The sequence below is a fragment of the Mustela nigripes genome, chromosome 5, assembly GCF_022355385.1.
Source record: "Mustela nigripes isolate SB6536 chromosome 5, MUSNIG.SB6536, whole genome shotgun sequence".
NCBI classification, from domain to species: domain Eukaryota; kingdom Metazoa; phylum Chordata; class Mammalia; order Carnivora; family Mustelidae; genus Mustela; species Mustela nigripes.
The window spans coordinates 144,525,372-144,551,345 of NC_081561.1; the positions used below are offsets into that span (position 1 = coordinate 144,525,372).

The 25,974-nt window shown below is 39.3% G+C and overlaps 1 protein-coding gene across 3 annotated transcripts in view; it reads left to right on the plus strand.

Annotated features, from left to right (window-relative positions):
- The window catches only part of PACRG (parkin coregulated), a 495,970-nt gene that overhangs the window by 255,856 nt on the left and 214,140 nt on the right, over window positions 1-25,974 (plus strand). For all 3 annotated transcript variants that reach the window (XM_059401397.1, XM_059401396.1, XM_059401398.1), the window contains exon 3: window positions 20,139-20,310. In XM_059401397.1, the coding sequence (XP_059257380.1) occupies window positions 20,139-20,310 (172 nt within the window). The remainder of the gene's footprint in view (window positions 1-20,138; window positions 20,311-25,974) is intronic.

Below are 25,974 nucleotides of genomic sequence, written 5' to 3' on the forward strand. Positions count from 1 at the left end.
AGTCATTTTACCCTAAATGGAATTCTGGTTCTCACTTGTGAATCAAAAGGGGATTGAAATGAATGATTTAAAGTCATGCAAAATGACATGTTGCTCCCAGATGACTAAATCCAGGAGGTCTGAAGCCAATACTTGCTTGACATATTGTAGAAATTCCCAGAAAAACACCCTAAAATAAAGGACATTTGATCCAGAGAGGGTGGAGTAAATTAACTAAAGAACAGTTTATTCATTCATTTATTTATTCGTTTTTCCACCCATCCATCTGTCCATCCGTTCATCCATCCAGGTCTATGGGACAGACCCTGTGACACGCTAACTCTGGGCAGACACAGCACAGACATAAAGACAGACCAGACAAGAGAGGCAGAGTATAAATGTGTGTGTGCAAATGTGCATTCACACTTACGTGGAGAGGTACTGCATGGTGATGGGAATAAAGATGTCCTATGTGCGCCCTAGGCAGCCTACGGGAAACCCCTTACTGTCTATAACTGTTCATTTCTTGCCTTTAACATTCCATTTCCATCATGAGATCTAGGAGGTGAGAGAAGAGGGCAAGAGCAACGTTGGGAACTGCCCCCATCCCAGTGTTTCATTCGCCCTCACTCCTTCTCTCCTTCCCATTTGGCGTCACCTGCGTGTGCAGGGAGGGTTAGGGGGCCGCACGCAGGCCGAATAGAGCGTCTGCGATCAGTCTCATGTTGCCTTTGTCTTTTCACTTTCTCAGAAAAGCAAAGTCATTTCCCAAGGTTCTTGGGTGTGGGCCTTTGTCCTTGTGCCTGTTGTGGAGCGATCTAGAGTGGGAATGTGTTCTTGGTATTTTCTATGACGCTAGGCGGCTGCTTCTGAAGCTTAGTGGCTGGCTGGGTATGAAGCTCCGTGCACAAGGGTGCTGGCGAGATTCACCTGTGTCTACTGACCTGTCTGATGTCTGAGCTTTGACTCGTCACCTTCAGTCTCTGTTATGATTTACTTCTCCGGGTGATGTCCTAAGAACCTAAGTATAGTAACCAACCACGATCCTTCCCCATTATGCTCAGGAACCATAGGATGTCCCTCAACCTTTTCTAGTTGTTTATCACACACCTGCATACACACGCAGGGCTTCCATCCGGAGTGGAGATTGCGGGGCTCTAATGCTGACGATTTGCTCTTCACCTCCCCTCTCCCCTGCGCTTAGCTGACTGAGCCACCCAGGAGCCCCTCCTTCCCTGTTCCTCACTTTCCTCCTGCCTCCTGCTTCCCTACTCCACCTAAAAAGGCAAGAGGAGATCTAGTTCATATTACTAAGTACGTCAATATTTGAGCACACTTTTAGTAATTACCCATGTAATTGTAATATGTGTCCAATGCTATTGCAGTAGAGCAAACTGATAACATGTACCTGCCACAGTTCTAGATGGTTTGCATGAATGAACGAATATATTATTCACAACAGACAGTTGATGTGTATACCGTTATCATCCCCATTTTAATGAAGACACTGAAGTGACTTGCCCAAGGACATGCTGGTATGTAGAGGCAGAGGCAGAGGCAGGATTGAGATTCATGCTCCGAAGTCTATACTTCTCACTACCATTAGATGAAAAAGCTGCAGCATTAGTAAAATTTCATAATGAATAAATAAGTAGCAAAATGGAAAAGTGCTCTAAGGAAGTAGAACATATTCAAAAGAGTAAGATCTTTGGTATCATTGGAACTTAGATTGTGGGAACAAAATGTCAGAACATTAAGCTAGGAAGGGAATTTGGGTACAGATTCTTTACCATGGTGAAGAACTTAGGATATACCCTGGATACATTTAGTGATGGACATTTCAAAGATAAGTGGTATGGATGGAATATTTTTAAATATTGATATTAATATTAATATTAATTATATATAAATTATAAATATTAATTAATATTAATATTTGAAGAATGGACAAAACAGAAAAGAGAGTAGTGTTGAGGGATCATTTGAGAATATGCTTCTTGATTAATTCACTCCACAAATAGGCAATGGCCTATGCAGCAGGAATTAACGTTACAGACCAGAGGAAATGGGTGGGTCATGGCACCCAGAGCTCAGATTTCAGAGATGGTGGCAGAATGTAAACAGATATGGTCAGCAAAACGAGTGTGCTCCTAAAGGCATCCCTACAGTCAGAGTTGCTCTGCCATGCTTATTTCTCCAAGAAAGAACAATAGAGCTTCCTGAGCTGGGCGCAAAGGCATGTTCTGTGGAAACTGAGATCACTTGAACACATTAGATTTCTTGAAGTTTGACAGTAAAATCATGGCTCCCACGTGCCTGATATGAAACTATCCTATTTTTTTTTTGTTGTTGTTGTTTTTTATTTATTTTATTTTATTTTTTTAAATTTATTTTCAGCGTAACAGTATTCATTGTTTTTCACCACACCCAGTGCTCTATGCAATCCATGCCCTCTCCAATACCCACCACCTGATTCCCCCAACCTCGCACCCCCCACCCCTTCAAAACCCTCAGATAGTTTTTGAGTCCATAGTGTCTCATGGTTCACCTCCCCTTCCAATTTCCCCCAACTCCCTTCTCCTCTCCATCTCCCCTTGTCCTCCATGCTATTTGTTATGCTCCACACATAAGTGAAACCATATGATAATTGACTCTCTCTGCTTGACTTATTTCACTCAGCGTAACTCTTCCAGTCCCGTCCATGTTGCTACAAAAGTTGGGTATTCGTCCTTTCTGATGGAGGCACAATACTCCATAGTGTATATGGACCACATCTTCCTTATCCATTCGTCCGTGGAAGGGCATCTAGGTTCTTTCCACAGTTTGGTGACTGTGGCCATTGCTGCTATAAACATTGGGGTACAGATGGCCCTTCTTTTCACGACATCTGTATCTTTGGGGTAAATACCCAGTAGTGCAATTGCAGGGTCATAGGGAAGCTCTATTAAAATGCTTCAAAGTATAGGGATAGAGGGAACTTTCCTGAACTTCATAAAATCTATCTATGAAAGACCCACAGCAAATATCATCCTCAATGGGAAAAAGCTTGCAGCCTTCCCGTTGAGATCAGGAACACGACAAGGATGCCGACTCTCACCACTCTTGTTCAACATAGTATTAGAAGTCCTAGCAAACAGCAATCAGACAATAAAGAGAAATAAAAGGTATCCAAATTGGCAATGAAGAAGTCAAACTCTCTCTTTGCAGATGACATGATTCTTTATATGGAAAACCCAAAAGACTCCACCCGCAAACTACTACAACTCATACAACAGTTCAGCAATGTGGCAGGATACAAAGTCAATGTGCAGAAATCAGTGGCTTTCTTATACACTAACAATGAAAATACAGAAAGGGAAATTAGAGAATCGATTCTATTTACTATAGCACCAAGAACCATAAGATACCTGGGAATAAACCTAACCAAAGAGGTAAAGGATATGTACTCGAGGAACTACAGAACACTCATAAAAGAAATTGAAGAAGACACAAAAAGATGGAAGACCATTCCATGCTCTTGGATCGGAAGAATAAACATTGTTAAAATGTCTATACTACCTAGAGCAATCTATACTTTAAATGCCATTCCGATCAAAATTCCACGGGAATTTTTCAAAGAGCTGGAGCAAATAATCCAAAAATTTGTATGGAATCAGAAGAGACCCCGAATTGCTAAGGAAATATTGAAAAACAAAAATAAAACTGAGAGCATCACATTACCTGATTTCAAGCTTTACTACAAAGCTGTGATCACCAAGACAGCATGGTACTGGCATAAAAAGAGACACATAGACCAGTGGAACAGAGTAGAGAGCCCAGATATGGACCCTCATCTCTATGGTCAAATAATCTTTGACAAAACAGGAAAAAATATACAGTAGAAAAGAGACAGTCTCTTCAATAAGTGGTGCTGGGAAAACTGGACAGCTATATGTAGAAGAAGGAAAGTCGACCATTCTCTTACACCGTACACAAAGATCAACTCAAAATGGATAAAAGACCTCAACATGAGACAGGAATCCATCAGAATCCTAGAGAAGAACATAGGCAGTAACCTCTTCGATATCAGCCACAGCAACTTCTTTCAAGATATGTCTCCAAAGGCAAAGGAAACAAAAGTGAAAATGAACTTTTGGGACTTCATCAAAATCAGAAACTATCCTGTTTTTATTAGGAACTTGTAATAGATCAGTTACCTTGGTGGACCATGTTTGCTCTATGATGATGGAAGTAGTCAGCAACCATTGCTTTAGAGTATTTGATTTACTCCCAAACAGAAAAAAAAACCATTAATTCAGCGGATTTTTAAGACTTCTAGAAGGCAGGCGGTACCAGGTATCAGTGGTGAACCGAGCCCTGTCCCTCCCCGCAGGGAGCATGCAGACATATCTTCATACACTTTGTTGCAGCTGAAACTGATGGCATTACACCATCTGAACGGGTGGCCATCGGAAATTAATAACAGAAGGCAGTAAGACCAAAGTCTAAAGAACTCAGGAGCACAGAGAATAGTGACATAAAGGATTTACAGATAGAGCAGAATTGCAAAGGACACCCTGAATAGCAGTGCTTGATCTTCACTAAAAAAACTGTCTTAGCAGATGTGGAAATGGCAGGGTTTATTTTAAGACGAGAGACTCTGAATCCCCAAGTCGTGTAATGAGGAGAATGAGAATGACCCTTTCACTCCATGTGGCTTTGAATTTTCTCTATAACCTTCACTGACTTAAAGGAAATACTCTTCATACTACATACCAAGAAGTTCAGTCTTTCTTATGACAAAGAAAGCATGGTGACATTTTAAAAACTCTGCTTTGATATTGGGATCTAAGGTGTCTATTTCCAGAATTACAACCTGGCATACAGATTGTATATGCATCATTGGTATACAATTCCAAAATGTCAAAATAATTTTATTTTAAATACCACACTTTCTATAAAAGAATTACACTTAGTTAGGTGGCTCAAGGTTAAACTTGAAAGCAGAGGTTCTGTGAGACAGATAGTAGTTTTTCATTAAAAAATTGGCAGAGGTTTTGGTTGATAAATGCGGTATCAGTCATTTTATGTGCTCTTATTTAACCAGTCAATGTATGTATTTGTTTTTGTTTTATAAACTACCTTATTGTCATACTGAAATAAAATACATTTTATAAAGTACCTTGTTAGTTTAATTCAGATGAGATTTTCAGCGTTTTATGTTTTTATCCCCTATATTTATTGTTCTACCACACAAACTCAGAAAAGATGGTGTCATTTTCTATAAAGATATTCTGATCTACTTGAAAGTCCCCCGAATCCCTGGCAGACGTTGATGTGTGCCCCGCTTTAACCTGTGAGCTCTCCCGGCTCTGTGTTCTGTGTCCTTCACAAATGACCTCTGTTCTTCAATCACTTTAGACAAAATGACAGCAGGACCAGAATAGTTTAAGAAAATGTTGGTATAGCTAAAAGAGGACCTTTTTTCTCTGAACAAAGTGAAGAAATCAAAATGTAAAGAACACGGTAAATACAGAGGAAGTAGACGATACTTGAAGTTTGTCAAGGAGGGACTCCTGATGAAAACAAGAGAGGGCTCTTTGGCGGCTGTCTTGTAGCTCTCATCTAGGTTGCCCCTGTTCCGCAGGCTCGGGGCTGAGCTACTGACATGTTCTCACTCCCAACATTCCCTAGGAGAGGGGCCCTTGTATCGTCCTGTTTTGAGGAGAAGCAGACTGAGGCCGAGAGGGATGAGTAGCGTGACCCACCAATGACCGAGGAGTGAGGACTCGAGCCAAAGTCCTCTGTGCTCCTCTGTTGAGCCTCTCTTCGTACTAAGAACCCACGACACACATTTGCAACTTGCCTGCCACACGCTAAACCATGACCGGTCTGGCTGATGTGCTTTTCGGTGGTTTGGTGGCATCTTGCCTGAAACCTTCCACATTGGCTCCTCCATTGACGACTACGTCCTTGGAAGCCTCCAGGCACCCAAATTACCTCCCTTTCTTCTCATTTTACCAGTGACACAGTCCAATTCTCTCAGCACTTGGGGAGGAGCAATTCAATTTTCTAATTTTAGTTTTACCACAAGATACCAACAGTATGTAAGCTGAAGCATGCCAAAAGGTATTTTGTTTTTAAAAAGAAATTTAATTGAGTTTTAATTGATAGAGCTAGGGAGATATTTTTAACCATAGGGTCTCCCCAGGTCTCCTGGCTTGCTCCTGGCCGTGCTGCAGAGAATGACGACTGGTTCGCGGACTGGAAGGTTGGCCAGTGCGTACACGCCTAGCATGATGCAAGCTTTGGGGAGAGAGAGCAACCGTTGTCTTTCCAGGGGGTAAAAATAGTCCTTCCTTCATGTGATGGTTCAAATTTCCTTGTAAACCCGAAGCTATAAAACTCCTGGAAGAAAACATAGGGGAAAGCCTTCTTATTATTGATATTGGCAATGACTTCTTGAATATGACACCACCAAAGCATAAGTCTACAAACAGAACAACATCAAGCTAAATAGCTTCTGTAGCACAAAGGAAACGATCAACACAAGAAAAGGCAGTCAAGGAAACAGGAGGCAATATTTGCAAAGCTATCTGATAAGGGGCTAATATCCAAAATATATATCATATGTAATATTACATATATAAGGAACTCCTACAGTTCAGGTCATGATCTCAGGGTTGTGAGATGGAGCCCTGTGTGGGGAATCCATGTTCATCAGGGAGTCTGCTCGAGATTCTCTCTCCCTCTCCCTTCACCCTCCCCTCAGGCACACACTCTCTCTAAAAATAAATCTTGTTTAAAAATGGACAAAAGACTTGAATAGACAATTATCCAAAAAAGACCTACACTGTTCAACAGGTGCATGAAAAGTGATCACTTTAACTCATCCTCAGGGAAATGGAAATAAAAACCACAGCGGGACAAACCACCCCACTGTTAGGCTAGGTCTTACCAAAAGGTAACAAGGGTTGGCAAGTATGTAGAGAAAGGGGAACGCTGTGTGCTGTCGATAGGAACAGAAAATGGTGTAGCTGCTATGAAAAACAATACAGAGGTTTCTCAAAACGTTGAAAGAGGGAAATCCTACCATATGTGACCTGACACAGAAGGACAAATACCAGATGATTCCACTTCTAGGAGGAATCTAGCATAGTCCATCCCATTGAAGTAGAACATTGAATGGTGGTTCCTAGGAACTGGGGGGAGTAGGGAGATGCTGCTCCATGGGCATAAGGTTTCAGTTATGCAGGATGAAGAGGTGCCGGCTATTCTCTCTTAAATGGCATTGAATCCTGTCAGCTGCTTGCTTAAAAACCATCTTTATTTTGCTCATGCCTGAAGTATCCGTCCAGACACAGTGGACACAGAAGGCGCCTTCATGCCTCCCCGACACCATTACTGAACTAAGCACTGTCTCTTGACCATGTTGTACCCAATTCCTGTTTGCACGCCTTTGCTCGATGCACTCATGTCTTCCCGTCTTGCGAGGCTCGTCAAGATGCTCCTCCCTGATAAAACCTGTCCTGTGGACTCCAGCCCATAATTATCCCTACTTCCTATATGCCCTTGGTGTGTACCCTTATTTAGCATTTAATCATGCACCGCACTGAAATTTTACTTAATTTTTTTGTGAGTGTATTATTTTCTTTCTAGAGCATAGAAGGAATCAATATCATTTAGCACACGCTAAATGGGAATTAGCTATCCATTTACAAAAAGTAAACTAAGTCTCAGAAAGCCATAGTAGCTTTCCAGCAGTCACAGAGTTTGAAAATGATGGAACCCTGTACATGCAAGTGATGGGTTTGAACCCCCCTCTGCCTGACTGCAGACCCGAACGGCTCTCCACAAAGGCACTGTGTCAGTCACCCATTCTTTCCACAAACTGCTAATACTAAAACATGAATCCAGGAAGTAAGTCCTATTTCTCATCTTTTTTCCTACCCACTAATATCCCCACCTCTCCTTGACGTTCAGCACGGCACTATACCTAGTAGAAGGTCTTCATTGTAATTTTTGCTTTAGTTTTATTTTAGGTGAAATTGGACTAAGTAGTGTAAGAACTCATGACTTTAAAGAACTTTAATAAATTTGTATCTAATCCCTGAAAGATAAGTACATAGCAAAATTATATGCCAATGTAAAAGGCACCCAATATTGCCCTCGTAACAATTTCTTCTTAAAAATTGCTTCATGACATGAACTTCACCTGAATTAATCCTTTGCAAATGTCCTTAATTCTACTGATTTGGTTGAGTGCATTGAGGTTCACAGTACATTATCTAGTTCACGGAGAGTTCTTGTAAATTAATGCCATGTTTTGCAGTTAACACCAGTGGTAAAAGCTGCAAATGATCTGTTTTTAACTGTGTCCCAACTCCTAAAATTGCTGGACTTCTCAGGTCTATCATGTTTTTTGCTTCTCAATTTGATTAATGCTTGTTATCCCAAAATATAAGTATCTCCTCTCTACCTATGGCAAAATTATACTGTTTTTAGCAGTATCTGGAGATATGATAAAGGAAAGAGAAACTTTTATTTAAATACATATTTTGCTCCTTTTATGTGCCCTTGGTTTAAAAAAAAACACTAATTTTAAAATTTTTAAGAAGTTCCTCTAACTCTATGACAGGTGACAGAAGGTGGGCATGTTCAAAGCTATAGAACAAGGGATTATTTCTCTTTCATTTATTACACTTGAAAGTATCACTCACTGACTGCTGTGGTTAGGAACATACAATCCCTGGATAATAAAGGTTAAGTGTGCATAAATTCGAGATCTGCTTACAACTGACCTTTAGCTGTCTTGTTAGCATTTTTGACAGAAACTTAAAATAAGGTTATTCCATAAAATAACTTGATTCCCCATTCTCAAGTCCAGATTTTTTACTCTGCCATCTAGACAGAGCCTTCAATATTTGTAATGAAACAACAAGACATCAAGTTATGAACAAGGTGAGCAGGTCAGAGGAAAGATGCATGGGGCCCCAGTCCTCACTCGGCCACTGCTTGGAATGGGGTCCCAACATGTCACGGAGATTCTCTAGTCTTTATAGATTAAATTGTACAGACTCACCCTCTTTTTGAATTTGAGTCAGCCCATCCATGAGTAGAGTCAATATATCCACTTGTTCATGGAACACTGCGCGGGTCTTCCGTTTGTGCTTGTCATTGTCTCCCTAAAGTCTTGTGCATTGACTGTTAGTTTTATGACTCATTATGTTAAAGGTTTGTTTTTCTTCATTTCTTGCTATTGTGAATATTTAAAAAAATACTTTATATGTAGTTTTTAGTGGCATAAGGGAATGCTATTTTTAATGCACTGATCTTTTATGCAGCAGTTTTTCTGAACTAATTACATTTGTAGATTCTCTGGGTGTTCTATGTAGATAGCTAAATCATCCTCGAATAACAAGAGTCTTGTTTCTTCTTTGCCAATATTCATACATATTTTATTTTCCTCATTAGCTAGAAACTCCAGTACAAGGTTGAAGTGAAGACAACAGTCTCCGTGCTTCCTTTCTATCATTTTCTCCATAATGAGAATGCTCCTCAACTCTCCCCATAAAAGAAGATAGTTGCTCTAGGTTTTTCCTTGAAATGTTTATTTTTTAATGAATGATTTCATCAAATGCTTTATCGGCATCTAAGAAGATGATCTCATTTTTCCTCCTTTGATCTAGAAATTTAAAAATGATATTGAAGTATCCTGGTATTTCTGCCATACAACCTACTTGGCTGTAATTTTGAATGTGCCACTGAACTCACTTTGCCTAGTACTTCATTTTGATTCAGTGAGATTGGGCTAATCATAGTGGCAGGGTTATTCTGGCCTCTGAGAGTGAGCTGTATCCGTTTCCTTCTTCCTCTGTTCTTAAAGAATCTTTCCCGGTGGGCTATTTTTTTTTTTTTTTTAAGGTTAGGTAATTTCACTTTAATTCAATTTTAACATGTTATTATTTCTATAAGGATTTTTCTTTGGCCTCTGATTTAAAAGTGTTTTTAGATTTCGAAACATGTGGAGATTAAAAGTCTGACTATCCTTTTCTTCAGAAAATGTAACCCATGTGACAGATATTTTGGAATTTCTTGAACTTACTTTGCGGCTCACTACTATTCAGTTTTCTAAGCAGTCCCTTGTACACTTGTAAAAAACATGTTTTATCTAATTATTGAATGCAGAGTTTTATATAGGCCCAGTAAGGAGACCTTATGTCTAAAACTTGTCTAAATTCGGAACCTCTTGGAAAAAAGTACAGCTAGAAGAACATCTCTCACCTTACACCAAGAAAAGTTACAAATGGATTTGGGATTTCAATATAAAGAAATCATAAGATACTAGAAAAAAATTATAAATTGTTTTTTAATTGTTTCTATTCTTCTACAAAATGGAGGAAAATCTTTTTAATGATGACTCAAAATTCAGAACCTGACAAAAGATTAATGAATTCTAAAACATACAGAAGTCTGCATTGCCATGCAGACAATTTTTTGAAACATTACATTTCAAAACATTTGAAATGTTATGGAAGTAACATACAAAAGTTGAATCCCTCTAACATAAATGAGCTAATTTATGAGTTAATTTATTGAACACTATATCTGAAACTAATGACGTACCATAAGTTGGCTAATGGAATTTTTTAAAAAATGAATTTGGAGGGGAAATAAAGAGCTGGGAAAAAAAGAGAGAAAATAAAACAAATGTCAGTGGGTACAAAAAATGGCAAAGGATATGGAAATACAACTCACAGAAAAGGAGAGACAAATGGCTTTCAAAAATATCTTTAAAAGGCTATTATTCGGGGCACCTGGGTGGCTCAGTGGGTTGAAGCCTCTGCTTTCGGCTCGGGTCATGATCTCAGGGTCCTGGGATCGAGCCCTACTTCGGGATCTCTACTCCACAGGGAACCTGCTTCCTCCTCTCTCTCTGCCTGCCTCTCTGCCTACTTGTGATCTCTGTCTGCAAATAAATAAATAAAATCTTAATCATAAAGGCTATTATGCTCACAGTAAAAGAAGTGGAACTTAAAACAACACCAAAATAATATTTACCTATAACATTGTAAAAAATAAACTGTGATAGCGTTTTCTTTGAATGAAAATGGAAAACAACTACTGTCATTTATTGTTGATGAAGAGTTCATTTAATACCATCCCATGAATCACCAGTTGGCAATTTCTGTCAAAATACACAGAGGGTATGTATAAAAAAATGTATACATATACCATATATATACACCCTCTGAAAAGCAATTTCTATTCTAGGAATTTATCCTGTATTGTATTTATTCTTTTTTTTTTTAACCATACCTTTATTTTTCACTTTTCTCTGCCATTATATTTTGAATGTGATTCTTACAAACAAATTTATAACTGAAGTATATTTTTTCTTTTTTAACAATTTCTTAAGAGAATAATCTAATTTAATCTATTTATACTTAAGATGATTACTTTTATATTTGGGTTCATCCTACATATTTTCTCTTCTCTCATGTGTTTTCCTGTTTTCCAAACATCCAAGTGGGATGTTTGACCAGCCTTCTGTTGGGTCAATTCCTTCTATTACATTCTGTTCTCTTGGAAGTTAATTCTATTTCTGTTCTTTTGAAGGGTATCCTTGCATTATAATATGCTTAATTAATTTTGAAGTTAACCAGCAACCTTATCTTTATCCCTCTCAATGCAAGGACCTTACTTTGACCCGGATCACCCTCTTGTCATTTTCTGTACCTTTCCTTTCTCATATTGCAACTTCACGTTTTAACCTCACCATAATGGATTTAAAAAAATTACTATAGTCAATGCTTCTTTGGTCTTATCCATTTGTTATGCAGCAATTTTTCTGAACTCTTACTAATTATGTTTGTAGATTCTCTGGATATTCTATGTAGATAGCTAAATCATCCTCAAATGTTATCTCCTGCATCTCATTTCTTTGTCCCACGTTCAGCATGTATAGCACATTTTATCCATGTTATCCTTCAGTGAGGATGATAATGTCTGGGTTTAAAACAAACAAAAAAAAGCTCCGTTGGTCAAATACATTTAGTTTGTCTTTATCTTGCAAGCCAGTTTAGCTGAGTATGGTACTGAAGATTAATAATTATTGTTCCTTTAGCATGTCTAGGGGTTTTTACCATCTTGTGTGGCCTCTATTTTGTTAATGAGAAGTATAATTTCAAGCCTAATTTTGATCCTTTACATGTTACCTGTCTTTTATTTCTAGCTGCTTTTAAATCTTTTCCTTGACTTTGGAGTCTTATAGTTTTTCTGAAAAATAGCCAGATTTGCATTTTTAGTCTGAAGATTCACATCTTTCTTCAATTATGAAAGATGCCCAGCCTTGATTTCTCAAAACACCTCCTTTCCTTGTCTATCTGGAACTCCCTGGGGTCTCATGGCTATGGAAGCAAATCAGGTAGGGGCTTCCCTGTGCTGCACTGGCTTTCCAGCTTCCCTGTGCTGCACTGGCTTTCCAGCTCCTGTGACCCAAATCCCTCTCTTTTCATCTGTGGTCAATCTGTTTCCAACAACTGCATTCTGAGGTTAATGATGCTCTATATTCTTTGGAAACTTTATTTCGTTCTTTTCTAAATATGAAATATTCTATGTTTTAAGCACTTTCAAAAATTATTTTTTTTAAGATTTTATTTATTTATTTATTTGAGAGACACTGAGAGAACACATGCAGGGGGAGAGGGGCAGAGGGAGGGGGAGAAGCGGACTCCTGGCTGAGCAGGGAGCCCGGTGTGGGGCTCAATCCCAGGACCCTGGGATCATGACCCAAGCTGAAGACAGTTGCTTAACTGACTGAGCCACCCAGGTGTCCCCACTTTAAAAAATTCTTTTCAAAAATTCTGTAATTTCTAGGTACTAGTTCCAGAACTCATTCCCATGATCACTGGTCTATTTAGTCTTTCTTATGATGACTCTGTCACCATGACGGTGGTAAGTTGTAGCTGTAGTTACATTTTGTGTGGCAACCCTATGCACCTAGCTCATAAGAGTATTAACTCTTTTCCATTTGCTTTGTCTGGGTCCCAGAAGTTTCCTTTCCACTGTCTGAGAAATATATATATATATACTATATATACAGTATATATATATATATATATATATATATATATATATATATAATATGTATACTTTTTTTTGTTTTTACTTTAGGTTTCCATTTGGGTTTCTGTTTCTCAGAGGGGATCTTGCCCATCAAGAGCTTTGTCACACATCAAGCTCTCTTTCTCTTCCACAAGTTTTCTTTTTGTCTCCACAAACTCAAGGAGAGACTTTCTGGTTCCCTTCCCAAGGTGGGGCAGCCCCTGTAGGGCTCAGTCCAATGCAAGAGTCTCAGCTGACCCCCCTTCTCTTGCTAAATGCCCTGTTTTCCTGAACTCTGGAGACATTGAAACCTCAGTCCCAGCCTCGAGATGTGGTCTGTATCTGATACTCTCCTAAGCCACATGGCACCAACTCTGTGACTCTGAATTAGTCTGTATCTCCGGCATCTGAGGATTTCCTGACACTGACTTTGCATTGAACACATTTTGGTATCTTTTAGGCTTTGTAGAGCCTAAGGATCACATTAGTCTTGTCTGCCATCCTGTGTGAGGTCTCCTTTTTGAAATTAAAGAGCATTTTTCATGCTCAGAATTCTTTTTGCGTCAAAGACTCATGCATTAGTGCGTAATTTTAAGTACTATCATTGAAAAAGCTTAAAATGACATTTTTCAGTTATTTATCATCCTGTTATGTATTTGTCATACATAACATCTACATGCACTTGAAACATAAAAGTACATCTAGGTTTGAAATATGTTACATACACTATCCACAGACAGTGCTTAATACCTATGTAATTGGTCAGGCCTCTTGCAGGAATTCACCCGCTTCCTCAAGGAAGAACAGTGGAGCTGAAGCTTTATTTTAGAAAATGGCATAAGTCCAAATAAAGTCATAATATAGTAATAGATAATTATACTTTTTCAGATTGGCTTATGATTCTAAGCAAGATCTTCGATTCCTATGCTAGGAGCTATAATAACAGATACTCAAGTTATATTTCATTTGCTAATTGAAGCAAGGATATGGAAATTTTAAGAGTAAGTTTCTAATCTGAATTTTCAATGAAAATCATTAACCTCATTGTGTTTCTGACTTTTCAGTATAGCATTATTACCTTACACATTTGTTATGGGGATAAAAATTTATATATGATAGGCTGGTAAAGTTAGAATTTTATTGCTTTTGACCAAAGGTCATTGTAAGATTTAGAGATAACTTGTGAGTACTATGTGATCTTTAAAAGGTTATAAAACATAAATTTTAAAAAGAGAGAGAGATTCTGTGAGTAAAACTACTTGATGTTCTGGAGTTAACACCCAAATGGTGATCAATCAGTATATTACTATGTAATTTTACCTGATGTACCAAAATGGTCTTTGTTCTGTGTTCTACTTCAAAGAGCTTTCTTTTAATCCTGGATTTTTTGCATAAATGTTGAAGAAAGATTCCCAAATTTCATAAAAGTTTGAAAACTACTATTTTTATAGTAATACTAAAGAAATAAAAGTGTAATATGTCATTAAAACAAGTTATCCTAAGAGCAAAGTGATTTATATAACTAAAAAAAAAAGTTTATTGCTGAATAAGCAGTAAAAATGACCTTTTGTAAATCTAAATGAACAAAACAACACATTGATGTAGAAAGACTCTAAAGAAGTCACCGTGTGACAGACGCGCAGACAAATAAGGGACCTCTTCACTTATCTTGAAATTTTGGTTTTATCTTGAGCTATTTTCAACATCTAGATTTTTGAAAAAAAAAGTCCTTGTATTATTACCAATATATATATATATATATATTTTAAAGATTTTATTTATTTATTTGACAGAGGGAGAGAGATCCCAAGTAGGCAGAGAGGCAGGCAGAGAGAGAGAGAGAGGAGGAAGCAGGCTCCCCGCTGAGCAGAGAGCCCTAACGTGGGGCTCGATCCCAGGACCCTGAGATCATGACCTGAGCTCAAGGCAGAGGCTTAACCCATTGAGCCACCCAGGCGCCCCTATTACCAATATATTATTATGGGCACACATTAATGCGTTTATTTTTGATGATACTATGAAACCAGAAACTGTTCCTTCTAAAGTATTAAAAAGTAAACAGAATAGCAAATTAATCCTTGAATTATTTGTAGTTAAATGAGGGTAAATAGAAGCACTAAGAAGCAAGTCATTCTGATTGTCTATGAAAATACTCATAAGGGACGCCCAAGTGGCTCAGTGGGTTAAGTCTCTGCCTCTGGCTCAGGTCATGATCTCAGGATCCTGGGATCAAGCCCTGCATCAGGCTCTCTGCTTAGCGGGGAGCCTGCTTCCCCCTTTCTCTCTGCCTGCTTCTCTGCCTACTTGTGATCTCTGTCAGATAAATAAATAAAATCTTGGGGAAAAAAATACTCATAAAACTCATGAAATGTAAATAATCACTGTAGTCCTAATGGAGAAGACATAGCATTTTATTTGTAGAGTATGCAAAGTTGTAGAAAACATAAATCTATGGAAACCTATATGCCCCATCATGCTACAGTGCCAGTGTTCACCACCAGGCTCTTTGTGCACTCTGCTGTGGTCCCTGATCTCACCTTTAGAGATGACCATTTGTCATCGGGCCATTGTGCCCTTTGCTGAGTCTGCCTCTCAAAGAGTTAGCACAGACGAAAGATTCCAAAAGGTCAGAATTGAAATTCAACACATGCTTGCTGAGTATTCACCTGTTATCTGCCCCCACCCTCTCAGGCAATGACAACTCCCTAAACAACAGAACTTAAGAGAAAGTGATGAATAAATGATAAAAGCCACATAGCACGGTAAGAGGGCCTCACTGAGCTAAACTCTAGGTCAAAGGAGTTACCAGCAACCGAGAGTTCTGGAGAGAAGGGGACCAGTTCTTTCAAAGATACTCTCTAAGGAGCGTAGGGTGAGGCTGGGCTGGTCAGGGGACAAAAGTGTCTTTCAGTGTCTCTAGAGAGTAGTACTGTGGAAGGATGGTGTGAAGCAACGGGACCTGGGGACAGATCGGGGAGGCCCTGTTGAGACCTGAGTCAGAAGCAACCATAGGTCAGGACTCATGTGGAGAATGGAAATAGGAAGGCAGAAATGGAAACAAGGAAATGAGTTAGGAGATGTTGCAGTAATCAAAGAAAGGCAAGGTAAGTCTTAGACTAAGCTGGCAATCTGCAAGATGGCAGGAAAGGAAAAGAGATCAGGATTTGCTTGGAGGTAGATTCAGTTGGATTACTGATGGGTTGAACATGGGATTTGAAGGGAGGAAATCAAGGATGACCCCCAGTGCTGGAGGTATGGTGTCAGGAGGCCCGGGTCAAGGGTGTCATGTAATGAGAACAGAAAAGGGACAGGAGAGTTGGACAAAGTGAAGGTCACTGGTGACCTGGGAAGGGTCACCTGCAGTGGCATGGGCAAAGTGGGCTGACGAGAGACGAGAGTGAGGACACAGACAACTTACCTGTGGACACGTGAAATTGGGCGGTAGCTGTCAGGAGCTTATCAGCTACAAAGGAAAGTATATCAAAGAGAACTCAGACATATTATTAAACAAAACACAACACATGTGAAAGCTCTGGATTTTAAAGGAATGTAGGAAGGCTTCCCAAGTCCTAGACCACATTTGTCATCTGAAACAATAGCACAATAACAAGAGGAACCCAAGAAGATATACAAGCAGCAAATAAATTTATGTACAAAAAAAATTTTATCCTATAGTAAGTAGAGAAATATCTGTACTGTTTCAAGGACTTTCTTACCTCAAAATATAGGGGCAAGTCATTATTCCCTTGTTTGAGGCAACAGATCTACAGTGGCAGCAGATGTGCCAAATAACAAATGGGTCAGAGGAAGAACAGCCAGTAGAAACGAGCTGCTGTGGTCCGTGAGCTCAGAGTTAGAGACCTAGAGATGATCTTTTCTCAGTTTCTCTCCCTGGGTCTTTCATTCCATTTCTCTGCCTCTCAACTGCTCCTCCTTTTTTTCTCTCTTCCTTTATTCTTTCTTCCATTGCTTTTCTTTCTTTCTTTTCAAAACTTCGGAGAATAAGAATCATGTATGCTCTATATTTGTTGTTTTAAGACACATTGTGAAATGAGAGGGGCAAAAAAACAAATGCAGGCTTCAGCTACTTAGGAAAGATACTGTGAGGGGCACCAGGCTCAGCTGGTTTCCCGTGTCCCTGTATAACAGTCTTCATACAGGCCACCGTTTAGGAGGGCGCCTGGGTGGCTCAGTCAATTAAGCGTCTGCCTTTGGCTCAGGTCATGATCCCAGGGTCCTTGGATTGAACCCCATGTCAGGCTCCCTGCTCAGTGGGGCATCTGCTTCTCCCTCTCCCTCTGCTCCTCACCCTGCTTGTGCTCTATCTTTCTCTCAAACAAATAAATCTTAAAAGAAAGATACTATTAAAACATAATGCCAGAGGGAGAAAGAAAGTGAAAGTGTAGAAGACACAACAGACAAGCTGGTTATGGCAGTGTTGGTATTTGAATAGACTAGGACACCCTGCATTAGTAATGGTAAAGGGGATGGAGATGTGAGGATACATGGAATAGTCACCAGGAGAGTATAATAATGCTGAACCTCTACGTGCCTAACAATATAGCCTCAGAGGTTGTATCACATCCTGCAGCCAGATAGCTTGGGTTCAGATCCCAGCAACGCTTCTCTCTAGCTGGAGAACTTAGGCAAGTTATTGAACCTCTCAGTGTCTCAGTTTCTCCATATTGATAATGGAGATATGCATAACACCCACCTTTTAGAGTTGTCATGAGGATGTGGGGGAAACCAGAGGAGGAGATGAACCATGAGAGATTGTGGACTCTGAGAAACAAACTGAGGGTTTTGGAGGGAAGGGGTTGGGGGTTGGGTAAGCCTGGTGGTGGGTATTAAGGAGGGCACGTATTGCATGGAGCACTGGGTGTGATGCATAAACAATGAATCTTGGAACACTGAAAAAAAAATTACAAAAAAAAGGATGAAATGAACTAATACACATAAGTATTTAAAATAGCGTCTGGTATCATAAACAGGGCATGTTTTTAATGTTGCTATCGTGGATGTTCTTAGTATTGTTGCCCCAAACCACACAAAGAAATAAATCAATGGAATTCCAAGGGAAAAAATGGCATGTCAGCAGTCTTAGTAGATTTTTAATTTTCTTCTCCAAGTGACCTAAATTTATTTTTAAATACTTGACAAAGACATGAGATAGCAGTAATAAAATATTTAAACAGGCTATCTTATCTTTCAAATCACTGCCCTCTCCCTCAAAAAAAGTAACTTACATTAAAAAAACAAAAAACAAAAAAAAAACCCGCAAAATAGAAAGGAAAAAGTAAATGGAAAACAACCACCAATGGCCAAAAAATAAGATGACAGAAGCTAAAGTAGACATAGAGATAAATGTGAATGACTTAATGTATTAAAATAAAAAGTCCTAGATCACACTAAGTACAAAATTTAATAACTTGCTCATTATAGGACACATATGTACAAGTATGATGGTGGGCTAAAACAGAGAGAATTAGAAAAACATCAATAATATAGACAAACATAATACAGATGGCATTTATATTATTAAGTTAGGCTACAAGGTAAAATTAGTGATAGCAACACTGTACCTTTTGGAGCTGAACAATGTAGCAGTATCTTTGTTAGTTGTATAGAACAGTGTTCTAAAATGTCTTCAGATACACAAAAATCCTTGAGAAGGATATATATTCCATAAAATTTTACTATGAACAAAGTAAATTTTATAAATATACAAGGAATATAAAAGAAAATTGATGTCCATATACACCTCCCTCTGGGATTCGTTTGCCAAACTCCAATTCCAAGAGGACATCCAAACATTCAGCTCTTGACTGTTTATGTCCCTGATTGGCTGGGCACTCGATGAGCGGACTAGAGACAGACCTTCTGCTTGGCCAATGCAGGACATTTGACTCCCCCTACAGTGGCATTCGGAGATGTGGTGGTTTCACACTACAGTTTCTCACACCCAGGGGCAGGCAGGCCTGTGGCTAGAGACTCCAAAAAGCTGAGAGAGAGCTAGAAGTTATAAAAACATCCTAATGTAAAAGGCAGTTTCTCTAAGGTCTTGATGGGCTCCTCACTCAATTATAAGATGGTAATTGAAAGCTGGGTGCGTTCATAAAGACTTGAAGACCTGGGGAATTTGCACCTCTCACTGGAGACGCTGCATCCTTTGCTCTGTAAATCGATTGTGCCCTCAGTCTGAGTCTGTTGGCTTCTTTCCATTCATGATATCACTATCACTTCTGTCACCTTGCAGGTGGCAAGTGAGGTCATAGATACAGTGAAGGACCTGGGCTAGAAGAGATCTCCTGCAGCTCGCAACACATCATGTCTTTTCTCAACCCCAGAGGTTTCGTTTCCATTCACGGTTGATGCTGGATGGTTTTACAAAGATCAGGACAAGAAGTTGTGGAGGTGTTATTGAGGGTGAAGGATATAACAATGGAAAAGTGACATATCTCTGTTCCTGAATGAAGCAGCTGAGAGAGATTGGGATATTTTGATTTTGAGGCGACTTGAGAGCACCAACATTCTCCTTGTCATGCAGGATCCAGCGAACATGCACATAACCCTATTTTATCCCTCACTCTCATACTTGCCAGGTCCTGAAAAGACACATTTCACAAGAGTATACTGGTGTGCCATTCCTATTAGATTCTTGTTAGAAATTCAGATGAAATCCTCTTTTCAACTTTTTCTCCCTTTTTTGTTCTATCCTTGCATATATCTTTTTGACATACATATGGTGGACTTCTTGAATCCTTTTAGGTATTGCATTTGTGCCAAATGGTAAAATATTAACCAAAGAACCCCTAAACCAATACCAATGTTGATTATTGATTATTGATTATTCCAATCTGTTAACATGTAAAGGTCAATGATTGTAACCCCATTGCTAATGGGATTAAGACATGAAAATGCACTTCAGGTTGTTAGATGAGCTGCTTAATAAAAAAATCTTCCCAAAGTCCCGAAGAACGTCTTCCCCCTAAGTCGGTGACAGCCTCAGGACGGTCTGGCCAGGCTTTGCCCCACTGCTGTCTTCACATGGCATTTCTTCTCTCTCCTTCCAGGTAGAAATTGAGAAGCTGGATTACCATCATTATCTGCCTCTGTTTTTTGATGGGCTCTGTGAAATGACATTTCCCTACGAGTTTTTTGCTCGGCAAGGAATCCACGACATGCTGGAACACGGGGGGAACAAGATTCTTCCTGTCATTCCACAGCTCATTATCCCGATAAAAAGTAAGTGAACAGGTGAAAAAGCATCATTCAGTTTAGATGGTGCTGCTTTTTGACAACTCGCTAATTAAGCAATAAAACACAACTGACTCAGGCTATCCCCAGGTTTTGCGGGAATTTTATAGGATGACATACTGGGCCAGACATCCCAAATCTATTCTATCCCATTGCTGATACCACACTGATGTTTCACCGTGTAAATAAACTAAATTGCATGGGGTTTATAGTAATTTAAAATGCTTCCGAGTAATGATGCAAGCATTAATGTTAATTTATACATGCGCAAGTCAAGTGTGTGTGTGCGCCACACCATCTCTAACTTATAAGTTCTTTTCAGATGACATCCTTAATTCCTAAATTACAATGTCAACCCAATTATCTTTAGGATCTTTTAGGTAGTAGGATTCATAATTTAAAGAAAAAAGTCTGAAATGGGGAAAAATAATGTTACCAAATACTTGGAAATTTTTTTTTTTCCTGTGATGGGTCACCTGAGGAAACTCTAGAATAACCCTGTCATTGACTTTATTTCTTTTGTTAATAAAATGAAATACTTTCTTCCTATGCCACACTCAGGCATGAATCTCTCTGGACTAGTTGTCTGAAAGCAGCCCCTTCCAAAGCGTTTCTGGGATTCTCGTTTGCCGTCGAGATGGTCTATAATGACCCCCAAGAAGCCCTGGGGGCCGTTGGGTCTAGTCATCTGGGCCCAGCCTCTTCCTTTCAGTGCACAGCTGCTGCTGACCCTTATCATAGGGCCATCTTTTGGGGACAAGGCTCTAGGAGGGGATGGCAGCCTCCCTCCAGTTGGCAATGGCCAGGCCTAGGCCCTCGCCACCCACCATCACACCCCAGGCTCTGTCCACACCAGAGTTGCCATCCACGCTGTGCTGCTGGAAAGCAGAGGGGTGGCGCTGAGCACCTCCTGGGCAGGGGCATCCATTCCTTTCCCAGCTGCCCTAGGCCTTGGGCCTGCTTCCCCCACCGCGGCTCTGCCTCACTCCCTCATCCAGGGTGGACCTTCCTGCGATGATCGATTGGACACCTGCTCAGTCTCCTGGGATCTGGGGGAACCTCACTCTCACTGTCTGGGAACTACCCTTGCCATGTGCTTTGACCAAAACAAGAACGAAACAGTTTAACATTGGGTCCTTTCCCACTGCCTGGATTATTTCATCTTATCTGTGGTGACCTTTTTATTGATATGAATGAATTGTTCTTAGAATTCTTGATTTTGGGCCTTTCTGCTGTCATGGTTTATACTGAATCAACCCTGAAACTTGCTCTCATCTTTTTGAGATTTTTTTTTTTTTTTTTTTGTAAGAGATCTGTAACTGACCACTCCAGATTTCCACCAAGACATAGAAGGAAAACCAGTAAAAAGACAGGCTACCTTCTGTGCAAAGTAACACAGGAAGAGAAATGACACTTTAGAGTGGCTTCCTCACCCCTCATGCATCAGCTGAATGATGATCTTTGAAGTCCTTCAGGAAGGACATATAATGCTGAGTGGCAGGAAAGTCCTTTCCGAATGTGATTTATTCTAACAGCTCACGATTTTTGAATATGTTAAATTCTAGCAGAAATGCTACATTTTCTAAAGAATGATGTACAAGTTTTATTGACAAATAAAAAGGCCCAGAACATTCTCCCCAGGAACCATCTTTAGAGGACACGATCCTTTTTCTCCTGCACCCAGCAGAATAGCAACAACATCCAGAAGTCTGTTCTGTTCTTGGAAAAAACCTGTTGTTCTTAGGCTCACTGTCTTCTCGGGACTTTTTCACTTGTATCTCCATTGAAATCACTGAAGGGCAGAAAGAGAGTTTCTAAGTAATATTTTGATTATACTGTTTACACTTAATACATACCAAAATAGAGCATTGCAGAACCAGGTGAATCGATTTTCAACTTTGATCTGTATTTTAAACATATTTAAATGAGTTGAGAGAAGTGATGTGTTCTAAGGACAAAATTTACTGTACACACATACTAGAGGTAATTTGCTCACAAGTGAAAACATTATTAAGAACTCAGTAAACATGTGTTGTCAGGTAAAATTAACTACGAATTTGATAATTTAATCTTCCAAAGGCAATGAGAGTTTATTTTGGTAGATATCATTGCTTTCCTTCCTGGGCTTCTGCTGTTACATACTGATCCTGAATCTAACTTGGTTTGCTTCTCAATCTACTTACATCACTCAGAAGAAATACTGATTATGCAAGATCATGCACAGTTCCAGCACAGTGTGAAAAACATTACGTGCATCACGTCAGTCTTTCAGGTGAATTCTGGATTGAGGCTAATTGATCTGGAAGCAGCCTGAGGTGCATAATTGGCATAACACAGCATGTGTAGCTGATTTTTCAAGCTGTACTATTAGTATAATTTTGACTATCTCCGAGGGCAAAAATAACCTTACCATCACCAGCTAGCAGTTTTTAAATAGTTTCCCTCCAATTCTAAGAAATATCTATATATTAGTAAAGCAAAATACGTGCACTCCCCACAAGGATAAGAACGAGACTGAGCTGCCTCTCTACTTCTAGAGTCTGGGGTTGACGTCAGCTAATTACAAGGCTGATCATTCTGATAGGAAGAATGGACAGATTCAGTGTCTCTAGGCTTTCTAAAATGAAGACAAGTAAGAAAGCACTTTCTTTCTTCTGTCTTTGGTTCAAGACCCCAAGTGAGGTCATTCAGTGATGACCAGAGGAGTGTGCATCTAATACCTCGGTCTGTTTCTGCCGCTCTGCGGTGGTTAGGGTTCCCCCCTTTCCTCCCACTGTTTGACTTCTACCTTCTTGAGTTATTCTGGGTCAGAAGCTTCAAAAAAATACCCGTATAAAGGAGTCAGGGTTGACAATGGAGCACTGATTGCTGACAGCAACAGCAGAACTTTGCAGGGCAAGGATGAGATGAACCGTCTCAGGCAGCTGAACTATGGGATGTAGATTTCCATTTACTCTATCTGGTCACAAAAACACACATGCATCAGAATCCAGCAGAGCAATACCAGGAAGAAGCCTCTAGAAACTCTGTACTTTAAACTCAGAGATTCCAGTAATGACCAGGAGGACAAAGAGAAGCCAAGAGCAGCCCCAAGCACTGGGTTTGGGAATCTCTGTCTTCAGCAGCAGCAAGAGCAGTTACCCTGAATGCCAGCACATGGGGCCATTCCTGAAAGGCTGCTACACACAAGGAAGGAAATATCTTGGACAATGAGAGGAAGAGAATGTCTCAACAACATTTAGTTCAGGAGCCAGAAGAAATCCATAGGAATTTGACATCCTCCAGATGCAGGAAGATATGGCATCTGGGAGACAGAGGCCAAACCCCACAAGAGGTGGGGGAAAAGCTACACACAAAGAAATAAAGTAACTGGGGTTAAGAATTTTACCAACAGTAAATTCCAGACAACAGTGAGCATTGGAAGAGAACCACCTTGGGTACGTTTCATCCCATTCACATGAGTAGAAGACCTGATGTACGTAACTGTGTGAACATTTGTGGGAAAAAAAATAAAATAAAAAAAAGAACTTATAAGTTAAATGCCCACCTGTCTCACACAAGAAGCTACTGAGACTGTGCTCCACCTCTCAGGAGGGAAAGCCAAGTTAAGGACCCCGAAATAAGGATGTCCTAGTGTGAAAAGCAGTTGATATTAAAAGCCACTAAATCTAGAGTTAAATCTAAAGAGTTGATGGAAACGAGTTTCAAAACTGCATGAAATCTCTAGTAATTATTTTGGAGTATTATATCTAAAAATCCAAGGAAATTGAGTATAAGCCTTCTAAATCATGGAAAAGATCAAAGTTGTTAAAACAGAGCCTATACGTTAAAAAGACAAAAACTAGGCAGACAGTAAGGAGGTGCTAAGTGTCAAAAGCATAAAATAAGGTGAAAAACATGAAATCAAATATATTATTTGTGAAAATTAACTTTCAATTTAGTTTGTGGAAAGAAAACTGAATATAAACTCTATATAATACTAAATAGTACTTGAATAGTTTAAAAATAAATAACATATTAGGATGAATGAGAAAAAAGGAGGAATAGTTATTTTAATTGTAGAAAGGTAGAATTTAATGTAAAAAAATCCACATGTAGAGAGGATCAATTTGTCTCGATAAAAATGTTCTAGGTAAAAATATAATCATATGAGCCTTGGTTCCTGGAAAAAACACAGCATCATGTTTAAAACAACAAACAGCTACTTAAATTTAATTTAATTTAATTTCTTTGGTATGACCTTCAAGAATTCCTTTCAAGGAATCCTTTCAATCTGGCTGCAGATTGTCTTTGACCTTATCTCTTATTACAGTTGACCCTTGAACAATGCAGAGTTTAGAGACACCAGCCCCTTGCATAGTTGAAAATCTGGGTATAACTTTGACTCCCTTAAAATTTAACTATCATCAGTTTACTGTTGACTAGAAGACTTATTAGTAGCACAAATACTCAATTACCATATATTTTGTATGCTATAAGGATTATATACTATAGTCTTATAATAAAGTAAGCGCAGGAAAAATGTTAAGAAAACTATGAGGAAAAGAAAATATATTTATAGTGCTGTATTGTATTTATTGAAAAAATCTGCATATAAGTGGACCCTTGCTGTTAGTGTTGTTCAAAAGTCAACTGTCTCTCCCTTTGTATGCTCTGTTAGCTCTAGCCAAACTAAATGTGCTATAAAATTTCTTTTCTGATTCTGTACCTTTGGTTTCTTTGCAGAATGCCCACTCTCACATTCCCCAGGGCCTCAGTGGTAAGGGACCTTCAAAGCTCAGCTCCAATAGGAATTGTTCCTTGAAGCCTCTTTTGTTTCTTCTCTCCCTGCTTACCCTAATCTCTAGCCCTCTCCCTACCCCACCTTCCCTCTCCCACAGAATCTTATATGTTCCTTTGTTGTGTCACTTAGAACATAATAATGTTAGTAAGTAATATATTCCCAACATCATCTAATGGGATTGCTAGTACATCGTCAATTCATCAAAATACTTACAAAATTAATTTGATCGGATGCATAACTACTATTCATAAGAAAATTTATATAGATGTCATAATCAAGTGTGAAGTGGCCATTTGGGCTCGCCACTATAATGTATATCATACAAAAACTATTTTGTAAGAATCCCTGATATGAAACAGCAAATAAAGAGAATAATGACATAATGCTTTCCATCTACTAGAGAAATTATGTGTGTGGTGAAAGTAATTTTTTGTTTATTCATCTTACATTCTCTTTCTGTTTATAAGCAGAAACATACATTTGTGAGATGGTCTGCTAGGAGGCAAGTTGACTCCAGCTGCTAAAGCATTACAGAAATAATCTCTTCTAGTCCCATCCATGTTGCTACAAAAGTTGGGTATTCATCCTTTCTGATGGAGGCGTAATACTCCATAGTGTATATGGACCACATCTTCCTTATCCATTCATAGCAACGTGGACGGGACTGGAAGAGATGATGCTGAGTGAAATAAGTCAAGCAGAGAGAGTCAAGTATCATATGGTTTCACTTATTTGTGGAGCATAACAAATAGCATGGAGGACATGGGGAGTTGGAGAGGAGAAGGGAGTTGAGGGAAATTGGAAGGGGAGGTGAACCATGAGAGACTATGGACTCTGAAAAACAATCTGAGGGTTTTGAAGGGGCGGGA